Source organism: Syzygium oleosum, unplaced genomic scaffold (genome assembly GCF_021117445.2).
Source record: "Syzygium oleosum isolate NSW1041296 unplaced genomic scaffold, Sole_v2.1 Sole_v2.18, whole genome shotgun sequence".
Lineage (NCBI taxonomy): Eukaryota > Viridiplantae > Streptophyta > Magnoliopsida > Myrtales > Myrtaceae > Syzygium > Syzygium oleosum.
This window is the reverse complement of record NW_026607502.1, coordinates 2,041,132-2,053,342: the sequence shown is the minus strand read 5'-3', so window position 1 is coordinate 2,053,342 and position 12,211 is coordinate 2,041,132. Positions and strand designations below refer to the sequence as shown.

The following is a 12,211-nucleotide window of genomic DNA, read 5'->3' as shown; positions in this document are numbered from 1 at the left end:
TCAGAACTACTAATCGTGCACGCCAACCATAAGAAAAGCAATGTCATTCATGCTCTTCTTCGGTACATTTCCGGGAGCACGTGTAATTGAACCCGATATCTTGGAGAACTCTTGACAGCAATTTTGGACCTTTTACTTTCTATCGGTTTTTGCGTAGAGGTGGTCAATAAGATAAATGAAGATAAAGAAGATAATTTTTGCCACCTTCAGAGTAATTATCGAATAGGTTAGGCATCATTTGACAGTTCAAATGTCGCACAATCCAAAGTTTCGCATTGGCACTACCCTGGCTTTCCCGCTGTTAAGAAAACACTAAATCGAGATGCGGAGGTGTCTTTTATAATGACCTCCAGGAGGAAACCGGGTCTCTCAATTGAAAGGAAATAACAACCCGAGATCGAACAATTATGAATGTTAAGTTTGAGAAGTTGGTCCCATATTTGAAACATTGAACTTGACGGCATCCCATGAAAACAAGGAGAAAAAAAATGTAGTCTAGATTCAGCAAGGCACCTGGAAATGTCCTCGGGATTTCATCCCGAACCAACAGGACACAAAAACATAAGACTGTCCCTGAATATATGCTGGAAGCCGGCATGCTTCCTCAAGCTGTAATCCAGAAGTCTGAGAAACAACCGTGCGTATACTTTCCTGATTCATCATTGCACCCGTGTTCAGAGGAGTGTCTGAGCACGTCGGCAATTCATATGTTTGTAGAGGCACATGCATGCATCTTCCATGATCTCCTGTGATTCGGTTTGGGTGTGACTCCTGCACGCTCATGTGTGTTGTGTGTGTTTGAGAGAGAGAGAGAGAGAGAGAGAGAGAGAGAGAGGCAAAGTAGATACCTCATCTGATGCAACTTCAAGTGTGAATGTCCTTGGACATGAGCTGTGATGCAAACTCCTGCACCCTACGGATGTTTAATCTGGTTAAGGAATTACAAAGAAATGTCAAAGGAGAAAAGACGCATATCATGGACAACCCAAAGAACATCCTGTGAAATCATTGACAACCAGAAGGATATCTGTTCTTCGTAGATGGGATGATTGAGCATTAACAGATTGTTGTTGGTCACCAGTGCTCGAACAAGCAATTCTTTAGCTTCTTCCTGCTTCTTCTTTAGCATGTTGCAGATCTGCAAGAACATTCCCTTAGGCAGCCAATGTATAACCAGCAGAAGGATCACAGAGATGGTATGGAACAGACAAGAGGCAACAGTTCAATGCCCTTCTCTGCAATATCCTCAATTTAGGTTCCAATGGCCTTCTGAAAACTCATTTACTTATGATAGACCTTAAATTATAGAAAATAACTATAAAGTACTATAGATTCATCCTCAAGGATTATTAGGTTGGACTGTGGAAGAAATCACAATTTCCATATTAGGCAGGCTCTCTTCATCAATTGATTTCTAGTTGTACAAATGCAATAAGTGAAGATGCATAATGTCAATGAACCCATAACCAAATTACCGGAAGTAAAACAAAACATCCAGCAGTGCAACATACATATTCAAGAAGCTCAGGCTAGCGCATCCACCCCCCACCCCACCAAAGAAAATAATAAGTAAACAGATAAAAGAAATAATTCGAAAGAAAACTCATCTCAACGACTCATCGAGTAAGCCACAGAAAGTTGTCCATGGACAACTACTCCCTGTAACTTGACAACCTCATATTTTCTTTTCCTAGTGTTTGTCATCACTATCATTGTCTCTCTATTAGAATCTTTATGGTCTCTGACTATAGTCTACAATATGCAAATAATTGATCGCCAAAGCCAAAAAGTGCATAAAAACAACTCATAGCGAAAATAATTTAGCCACAATTTACTTACATCTTCAAGTTCCTTTGTATAAGCTTCAGCCTTCTCAACATTTTCATCAGTTTCCATGACCAATGGACTTCCAACTTCGGTTGACCTTGTCTTAGGAGAAATCTTAAGCTGAAATTTAGAATGGTCACCAGACACACTGTTGGTTTTGCTTTGTTCGGTGTTCTCACAATTGCAAACCTGACATGTATAATCTAAGATACCAGCAAGGAACAAGTTTCGACTCTCTGTTCAAATAGAAAAACTTAAGAAGGTTCTGTCCATTTACCTGTTCAGTGACAACAGCTTGGGAGGATTCTCTTAAACTTCTGAAGTGTCAAGGGTAAGAACATTACTTCCACAAACAAAACCCAGTCACAGGAGCGAGGGTAGTGGAGTTATTAGCGCTCTTCACCTTTTTTCACTTGGAGACTCAGAGGGCCATTCCAGTGGACTAAATGACATAGAATTGGCAACTGATCCCTGCAACATACACTCATGACTTCTAATGCATTACAAAATAGCATCCCCTCAATTATATTCGCGACACTATATTGGAGAGGTGTAAGGTATTACTTGAAAGTGAAGAGCAAACAATAGAAAGGAACCTCAGACGATTTCCCTTATGAATTGAGAAGTGGCTGGTTTTATCGATTTACCTGTTCGGTGACAACAGTTTTGGAGGATTCTTTGAAACTTCTAAAAAGTCAAGAGTAAGAACATTACTTCCACAAACAAAAGTCACAGCAGGAAGGATAATGGAGTTATTAACACTCTTCACCTTTTCTCACTTGGAGACTGAGAGAGCCGTTTTAAAGGACTAAATGGCATTAAATTGGCATCTGATCCCTGCAATACAGACACTCAAGGCTTCTAATGCATTATAAAATAGCATCCCCATAAGTATATTTGTAAAACCCTATTGAGAGGTGCAAGTTATTACTTGGAAGTGAAGAGCAAACAACAGAAAGGAACCTCATATGATTTCCGCTTTAAGGATGAATTGAGAAGTGACTGATTTTCGGTGCTTTTGCTATGATGAGCTAACGCATGTGCTGCATCACCTTGCATAGCCGTTATATGCTCAGAGTCTCTCATGGAACTGATATCCTCTGTAGGATTAGAACCAAGTTGATCTTCTTTGGTTCTTGTGGCCCTGCACATTTTGACATCTTGATCTCTAAAAATATCTATGGTTTCAAATACCAGGACATCAAGTTGGGATGCAAATTAGACCTCATCATTCTCAAGCTAGAAAGATGAAAAGCCCTCTTGGCAGAATTAAGAGAGCTACTATTCTTCACATCAACATTGCTGACCCTTGAATCCTTAAAAGATTCCTTGCTTAAATAAGTGACTTCAGGATTCACGCATGGCTTAACAATTGGCTTTGACAACTCATTTAAACCGTCCGTCTTGCATAGAGAACTGCAAAATTTTAGTGCAAGCAGATTAAGCATATGCAAAATAATGCTGTGTCAAAGGTTTAATCCAAAATATGCAATCTACTTGTTAGAGCTGGAAATGTCTAATCCGGGATATGACATAACATAAACAGCATCATACATAAAACTGATAACATGACATTGACACATCTTTTCTGTAATCAGGAGTTATTTCAGTCTTAAAAGTAAATATCATTTAAAGGAAAATCACTCTCCCATTTCATGTGACTCAAAAGGTTCAAACTGAACATGAATATATCATGCTACAGCAGATTGCAAACCCTACTACCAGGCTTGTAGTCTTCTAGCAGATAATTTAGTCATATTTTACCAGAGACAAAGATGTCAATATCCTCTTTAAAGCATAGTTTGAAGGATTTAATGAGCTTTCCTGGCCAATAACAAAGGGAGACTTAGACTTGAGAGACAATTGCAAGTAAAGGTTTATAGTTTCACCTGAAAAGGCTTTAATTTCACCAACAGCAAGCTAATAATCAAGAACATCAAAAGATTTTTCGCATATATCAACATATGTGTTGATCAAACAAGTTATATACAGCAATTTCACATATATCTGCATATGTGTTGATAAAACTAGTAACAAACAGCAATTAGGAGAGTGTCCAATGTCTCAACGCAAACTATGATATGCAATAAAAAAAACAAGAAAAAAAAAAAATCTCATTTTACCCTAGTTGAAAGTCCATTGGAGAACAGAAGAGTAATAAACAGGGCACCTTTATATGGGAAAAAGGTAAAATTTTCCCTTTTTCTTTTTCTTTTGTGTTTGTGTGTGGGTGGGAGAGTGCCAGCGGGGAGGAGATAACTTACACATTACTCACTCACTGTTAGCTACTGTTAAATGACGTACATGGGAAAAAGAAAATACTAGAATTTGAACAAAATTCCAAACAGCTCTACAATTACAACTTGATTGGGTACAGATGCCTCACCCCAGTTGAGAAGTGCGTCTCACACTGATGTGGCTTCCAGTCAGAGGAGGTTGACATTTTGTTTGCTCCCTTGCCAGTGAATTCAGACCAACCAGCGACTTTCCCCCAACTTGAGAATCCTTGGCATTGTCTCCCAACCTGTTGAAGATTGCATAAACCATGTGACGGTATAAAGCAATGAATGTCCAATCAAAGAAACTAGAATCAAAAAGAAAATCTTCACCTAGTTTCATTTAGATGTACAGAAGCAAGTCTTTTGCTGCTAAATTGAAGAAGCTTTCTCCCAGTTGATGGTTCTCGAGAAGACTGACTCTTAATTTCCTCTGATCTCTTGAAAAACTTTGAGTGGGTTTGTCCAGGCTCTCTACAGGTAAAGAAAGAGGACAATATATAACTGCAGGCTCTCCGCTTGGGACATTTACATAAGACTAAAAGTGAGCTAAGAAGTCCAAAAAAGTTATGCTCTTGATCCACCAATCTTTTTACTGAACTCTGGATATCACCATAAAATGCATCAACGTGATAGCAAAAACTCAATGAATGAGTGCATCAAACTGATAATCACAACAACTTGCATCCCATCCTAAAATATTAAACTACGGAAGCATATGCTTTCTAAATTTTCACAAAATCAACCATCAAGAGTCCATGTTTCTTAAAAGGAGACACTAATGGCTCATTACGCTAATTTGGCATTGCAGAAACTTTCCAATATCATCCTAATATAGATTCCATCTCAATCCTCTAATCACTTAAAGGTAAGGGATAAATGGGACAACCTGAAAACAGCCATTTCACTGTCATGCAGTACTTTACTTGGGATAATACAGGCTGTATCATTAAGATTTGTATCAGGCTTGGCCTCTTTGTTATCAGCCTTAGTAGCATTCAATGTATTGAGAAAAGGTTTATTGCTTCCATTTGCCTCGCCTTCTGTTCCTGGAACATGTGACACGCTTGAACCTTCTGACTGCATGTTGCCATGAGAATATGTGGCTTCCCCTACCATTTCTTCCCTGTTACTCTGCTCTTCACCCAAAGTGGAATTTAAAATTTTGACAATAGACAAATCTTTTCTTGGAAGCTCTGGGATGGTACTTAAATTTGTGTCAACCCCGTGCTGAATATGTACCTCTCTTGGTGCTGTTTCGTCTGATGAATAATCTTGTTGATCAGATTCTTGAGCACACGTGCTGTTTGTCCTTTCTTGTTCTGGAATTGAATTTCTACAGGCTGTGGGCTTTGGCACCCAATCATCCATTCTTGGGTTAGACATAGAAGTTGAAGTTACAGAAGTTTCTCCTTGAATCTTTGATGTACCCACAGAGCATGTTGATTGAACAGTATCAATCATAGCATTATCCTCGCAGTCAGGAATTGCCTCAGGAAGGCGAGTTTTCAAGCCCTGGTGCTCATTCATCTCTGATGATCTCCCTTTGCTTCCTATAACCTTCTTCCCACTTTGTTCTCCCTCAGTCATGGGTGAATCAAGATTAAAGCCATCCAACCTGGATAGCACAAATGACTGCTAAGTTGCTAGATTGCAATCACAATTCATGAAATTTCTCTTCACTTGAAAATATAACTTTATGTATCAAAGAATAAGCCCAAATGTATACATTGTGAAGCTGTCTTACTCATTAAAATCGAAGGAGAAAGAAAATCTTTTCTTGGAATTTCCTTCATCAGTTGATTCTGCTTCATTTCTGTCCTTGTTGTTTGGAGATTTCTTAGATGGGGAGGAGAAATCAAGATCTGGCATGTCCATTTTGAATGATGATAACTTGTCAAAGTCAGCATCCAGGTTAAAATCGACATCCCTGAAAAAGGTTTTTAACAGTTAATCCGCAGAAAGCAGAGATATATCCCACTCTCATAACAAGCAAGATTGTAACGAGCTTTCATGCATCTTCACCATCATCCATCGTTTTGATGATTTTTTGAAATGGTTGAATGATATGTAAAGCATAGCTCACTTAATCACCACGGGCATTGTTCTCCACAGAGAGGTAACTGTACAGGGGTGAATATACATAACCAACACAAGTATGAAGATAGAATATCAACGTTAGAGTCCACATCCATACTGGTTTATTATCTAACTGCCTATACTTTAAGTTTCACTTACAGTTTATCAAAGTTGAATTTCTTTGTCTTGCCTTTGCCAACTGTATCAAAGCTAAATTCCACTGCATCATCTTCTGCCACAGACAATGACTTCCAGGAGGTAAGGAACTCCTTTCCAAATTCAGCATCTGTTGAAATCGGATTTGACATTGAGCTATGACCTACATATCTGACTTTCATATGACATGGCCAGAAATGTGTACAAGCAAGGATCCTACTCATTGACAAGGATGAAGACCTATTTTAACAGTAAGAAAGCTTTAATTTGATTTTCAGGTACGTGCAAAATATGCTGCACTAATTATTGACCACGATATCCAAAAGCGTCATAAGTCAGGCCATACTAAATTAACAATAATAACCTAAAAAAATTAATCAGGTTTTGAAATAGAGAAATATGCATACTTGTAGTACAATTCCACATCTGAAGTGAATTAACTGTATTTTTAGATTTGTTAAGCTTACAAAGTACCTAGTAATGATTTATCCTCTTTCCGCTTCACCACTGCAGTTTCCTTTGGTGATTCTGCCATCTGCAAGGGAAAGAGTGAGGATAGCATAAGAAAAAAGAGAATCTAAATGGCCCTCAGAATTTACAAAAGAAAAGGGAGAATTAATTGCAAACCCCTTAAGTTTGCTGTACTACACAGCAACCTCCTCTCTTCATAAAAGCAACATCTCTTTGTGAAAACATTGCATCTATAACATTTTTGCACTTATCTTTTGCAGAAGCATATATAAACTAGCCTAGGAGGGACCTTAGCCAGTCCATTAAAGAGAACAATCCACAACTTGACATATCAACAGTTCATATGGGAGCAGCACTTGCTTATACAAAGTGGTTAGGTGGAGAGTTGCAAGCTTTAAATAAAAAAATCGGTGCAACCAAAAACACCCATATATACATGCCACTGCCATATATTTCTGAAGATTCATATTTCATCCTTGCACAAATGCAAAGGTAAAGGATCTCCAATTTGACAGCAGTGATGAGATGGACGGCTAATCACCACAAAACAGTAACGATCATTTCAAGATTTCTCTGCCTTGATTCAAGTGGGACATGAGTCTCACATACTTCTAATATGAAATGTCTGAAGGAGTTCAGCTAGACCGCAAGCGGATCCACTATAGCTATTGCAAAGGATGAACGAATGCAGCATTAAACAGTTCATACAGGGGCAAAGCACAGGGCTAATCCAGTACAATCTATTCCAAGGAAAGAACACGGATGCTAATTTAACATAAGAAACTGTGGCATTGAGTTTTAGCAAATGAATGAATAGCCGTCTCATGACAACCTAAAATACATAGGTCCTCCTATCGCATTCAGATCATTCGATTTCCAGCACGGCGAAGTTCTATTAAAATGAATGCTATTGAAAAAGAGATACATCAGAACAGCTACTTATCAGGGCACCATTTCTCCTATCTTCGGGTGAAACTGCCCTGAGCAGCGACAAATCTCCTACTCATACCAGTAACAGGCTTACAGCTATTCTGAACACAAATCTATCTATAAGCTTGTTCCACCCAGTTTCTGAAGCCAAATGCGCCAGGATAATAGATAAACGCAGTAATTAAGAAAGAAGTTCTTCGCTGTGCCTAACTTTCAAAATCATAGACGATGCTCGAACGAACTCGATAAAGCCGATCTACATCGATCACGGAGAGGTATGTCTTCTGAAATCAAATGGACCTACTGCGACGGAGGATGGGAGACGCAACGAACGTGACAGCGTGAGCCTAAAGGAACTCCTCATCGGAAAAGTTCGCATCTCATCGATTTCACCATCGGAAAACTACGCGCGCTCGCGAAGCACCTCCGCTTAACACTTCGAAACAATCAGCGAACGCCGGAATCTCAGAGTGTACGAGCTAACGAAGACGCGACGAAAGCCATAACAGAAGAAGATCGACGGATTACAAAAAGCTCGAGGATCGATTCGCATGTCGACACAGGATGAATCGCTAGACGGAGACAACGGAAGGATCTACAGTACCTCGCTTGCGATTGTCACCGCCGGCGAGCTCGCGAGCGCCGGAGAGAGAGAGAGAGAGAGAGAGAGAGAGATCGACTGGAGTTGAATCTGGTTCTTCTGAGGGTTTTGAATGGCGACTCTATTTATATATAGAGCGGATTTGAAAGAGGCGGGACCGGAAAGCGACGGAAACTCGACGGAGGTTCGCCGGAGCCGACTCGTCATAGCGCTCGCCGGCAGCTTTCCTCAGGGGACAGAGAAAATTCCGAGTTTGCCCCTCCAGGGGAAGCATTTCCGCAGGAGTGCCTAGGGAAACATTCCAATGGACCCGGATCTTTGCACCCGAAGAAAAATCTTGACCGTCGATCACGTGGACGCGCACTTGGGAACCACGTGATCAACGGCCTTGATGGATTCGAGGCATGTAGACTTGGGTACAGACAGTAGACAAGCATTTACCCTTACGCTGACAAAACGTGTATTGAAATCGAGAAACTATTAACCGATTGTTACCCGAGCCCATCTCATATGCCTAGCGTCGCGCCAAGAAGGCACTATTGGTCAGTAATAACTTTTTTTCCTTTTTTGGTCAAAATAACTTAGAGCTAGCTTGAGTAGGAATTAAAGAAATTAATAAGAAAATAAATATCATATTATTATATAAATGAGGATTTTAATGTTGCGTTGTGTTTGACATTCGTTCCAACTCAATCGCTATTAAAAAATGTTGCTACCCGCCACTGAGCAAGCCTGTCACCGCAGTTCTATTAGATACGAGCAGGGAAATCCAAGACCGACAATACACTTAAGCCCAAGGTCGTCTTTCGCAATCTAATAAAAAAATATTATTTATGTTTCTTTGAGGCTTTGCTATGCACTTCGCTCCAAAAAGTCGAACGCGCCTCCGAATTTTATGTTGAATATCTAAGTTCTGTTTTTTTTAACTTATTTTTACTATTTATACTTCCTTTTCTGTGAACATGTTAAATGTGCAATATTTAACATGTTAGTCAAATCGAATCCGAGCTTCATGAATTTGAATAAGCCATCTGTCACATGTAGGTCAAAAGCATATACGTGCGACAAACTTATCTTCTTCTTGTCAACAAGGAGTTGCGAGAGTTTTCAGATGCAACTGGACAAGACAGGGCATAAGGTCTTGCCTTTATAAAGTTGTGCGAAAAAATAGAACGTGTAAAGGAAGATGTAGAAACAGTGAAGGTGAATTTGGAGGAGGAGTGTGAACCGGGGAAACTATTATGGACAAAGATTTAGCGCAATTCCATTTCTTTAGGCAGCTCAGAGTCTTAAAGAGTCTTCAGGTTACTTCGAATATGCTTGTTAAGAGAGATTTTCACGGGGTAGATAACTATCATCAGATTGGCAAAATTCCTCACTAATTTCATGAATTGGCATGTAATAATCTCAGGCAAGATTAGTATTAGACTTTGCAGCACTTTTCAAATTAAAATATTTTCATTCTTCATCACGATATCCCGAGACTACTTATATCTTAGCCACCGTCTATTGCTTCGTGTTGGAAACGTTAGAACTGCGAAAAGAGAATGGAATTGGGTGCGGCGACGAAACGAGGATTTCAACACCGATGACAACAAATGACGGCAGCATCTTCAAATGGAGGCTTTGCAAAAGATGACCGGGCTCTACATCTTTCTTGTGATTTCAATTGATCTAAAATCAATCTGTTCCGAGTAGGAGAACATTTGTTTTGAGAACTTTGTCTTCAATAGGTGTCGACATTAGCTATGTCACACTTCGAAGCTTTCTTGGAAGGACACGCAGGTTCAGGTAAGATTCCCAGAAGCATCCCCCCTCCTTCAAAAGAAACAAAGCAAGAACTGATTTTGTACATAAGACGGAGACTTCCTTGTTCTCTTCGACAGGTAAATCGCTTTTATCAGCCCCGGTATCAAGAAAGGGAAGATCAGAGAGAATGAATAAAATATCTGTGCAAAAGAGCAACGAAAATAGAAAAGTCATAATGTAACTTGGAATGAGGTAGATCTACGAATAATGAAAGTTGGATTACTTGACTTCCCGTGCATGTCGTGCCAAAATCACGTTCTTTCCGAACCTTTGCACATGGGGCCTGCTACTGCACGCACGCGTTTTCACATGTATTCAGCCACGACTTTTGGTTTTTCTTTTTAATCATCCACCAATAGCATTCGATCTCATGGTCTTCGTCGTAAAAAATTACGACTTTCTTTTTCAACCATTTTCTCGTAGACCCACGGGATTTCATTGGTTTTCCTTTAACTACTCCACTATATCCTCAAGACGTGTTGACGCGGCATCTTTCTTTGTTAAGAACATTGGGCCGGAGAGAGGGGGAGAGAGAGAAAGAGAGAGAGATCTGCTTAAGCTCATGAATTTAACTACTCCACTATATCGAATGCGAGCTTTATGAATTTGAATAAGTCATCTGTCACTTGTAGGTCAAAAGCATGTATGCGCGACGAACTTATCTTCTTCCTATTAACAAGAAGTTGCGAGAGTTTTCGGATGAAACTGGACTAGACGGGGGACAAAGCCATGCCCTTATAAAACTGCACGAAAAAGTTGAACGTGTAAAGGAAGAAGTAGAAGCAATGAAGGTGAATTTGAAGGAGTATGAACTGGGGAAACCGATCTGGACAAAGATTCGGCACAATTCCAATTTTTTTAAACAGCTAGATGTCTTAAAGAGTCTTGAGGTTACTCTCGATATGCTTATTAAGAGAGATTTTCACGGGATAGGTAAGTGTCAAATTAGCGAAATTTCTCTCTAATTTCATGAATTGGCATGTAATAACCCCACGCTAGGTTTGCATCAGACTTTGCAGCACTTATATAGCACTTTTCAAATAAATATTTTCCATTCTTTGCAGCAAATAAAATTTGCGTCAAAATTCTTCATCACGGTATCCTAAGACTGCTAATATCTTCGCCACCATCTATTGCTTCATGTTGGAAATGTTAAAACTGGGGAGAGAGAATGGAATTGGGTGCGGTGGCGAGAACGACGGTTTCGACATCGATGACGACAAATGACGGCAGTGTCTACGAATGAAGGCTTTTGCAAAAGATGATCGGGCACTACATCTTTCTTGTGATTTCAATTGGTCTAAAAATCAATCTGTTCCGAGAATGAGAACATTTGTTTTGAGGACTTTGTCTTCGATAGGTGTCGACATTAGCTATGTCCCACTTCGGAGCTTTCTTGGAAGGACACGCAGGTTCAGGGAAGATTTCCCAGAAGCATCCCCCCTCCTTCAAAAGAAACGAAACAAGAACTCGAGCACCTTCATCAATCGAAGTTGCGAGGACCCAAAGAAGGAGAAACAGAAAACAAAGAAATACAAAAAAAGCTCAGATTTTTCTGAGAACATGCAATCATACTGAATTTCCACGTCATCAATTACATATGGGGCGAGCCATTTTCCTCATCATCCAGGAAATGTAGTGGGGTTTTTCTTTTGTCGGTGAAAAGCGTGCTGTATTGATTGCTTTTCCTATTCACCGTACAATAATTTCCCTCGCGACGTGGCCTCTCTCTCATCGGCCAATAGCATTTGAGCTTATGGTCTTCGTCGTCAAAAATTACGACTTTCTGTTTCAGCCACTCTCTCCACCACCCATATTTCCTTGTGACGCGGCCTCTTTTCTTTTAAAAATAAATTAATATCACGAAAAATTATAAATTAATATAATTATAATAATTTTATTTCGAATTAATTTTTTGATTATTAAAAATTTTAAATTTGCATACATATGACAAATTTATCTAGAATTATTTTTTTATCATAAAAAATCCCGCACTGGTACACTTGTGACAATTTTATCCCGAATTAATTTTTTGACCACAAAAAATTTCAAACTAGTACAC

The 12,211-nt window shown here is 39.4% G+C and overlaps 1 protein-coding gene across 13 annotated transcripts in view; it reads right to left on the bottom strand.

Annotated features, from left to right (window-relative positions):
* Nucleotides 1–352: 352 nt before the first annotated feature.
* The window catches only part of LOC115666754 (uncharacterized protein At4g18490-like), a 24,236-nt gene continuing 12,377 nt past the window's right edge, over nucleotides 353–12,211 (bottom strand). The window contains exons 1-17 of one of the 13 annotated variants that reach the window (XM_056319611.1): nucleotides 8,344–8,589; nucleotides 6,813–6,873; nucleotides 6,342–6,501; nucleotides 5,851–6,033; nucleotides 4,993–5,721; nucleotides 4,437–4,577; nucleotides 4,214–4,351; nucleotides 3,052–3,243; nucleotides 2,791–2,971; nucleotides 2,597–2,664; nucleotides 2,475–2,514; nucleotides 2,231–2,298; nucleotides 2,105–2,144; nucleotides 1,840–2,016; nucleotides 1,028–1,138; nucleotides 849–921; nucleotides 353–746 (exon numbers count right to left, since the gene is read on the bottom strand). In XM_056319611.1, coding sequence (XP_056175586.1) covers nucleotides 865–921; nucleotides 1,028–1,138; nucleotides 1,840–2,016; nucleotides 2,105–2,144; nucleotides 2,231–2,298; nucleotides 2,475–2,514; nucleotides 2,597–2,664; nucleotides 2,791–2,971; nucleotides 3,052–3,243; nucleotides 4,214–4,351; nucleotides 4,437–4,577; nucleotides 4,993–5,721; nucleotides 5,851–6,033; nucleotides 6,342–6,501; nucleotides 6,813–6,873; nucleotides 8,344–8,547 — 2,550 coding nt within the window. In that variant the 5' untranslated portion in view covers nucleotides 8,548–8,589 and the 3' untranslated portion in view covers nucleotides 353–746; nucleotides 849–864. The other 12 variants (XM_056319612.1, XM_056319616.1, XM_056319610.1 and 9 more) reach the window with 12 other exon arrangements.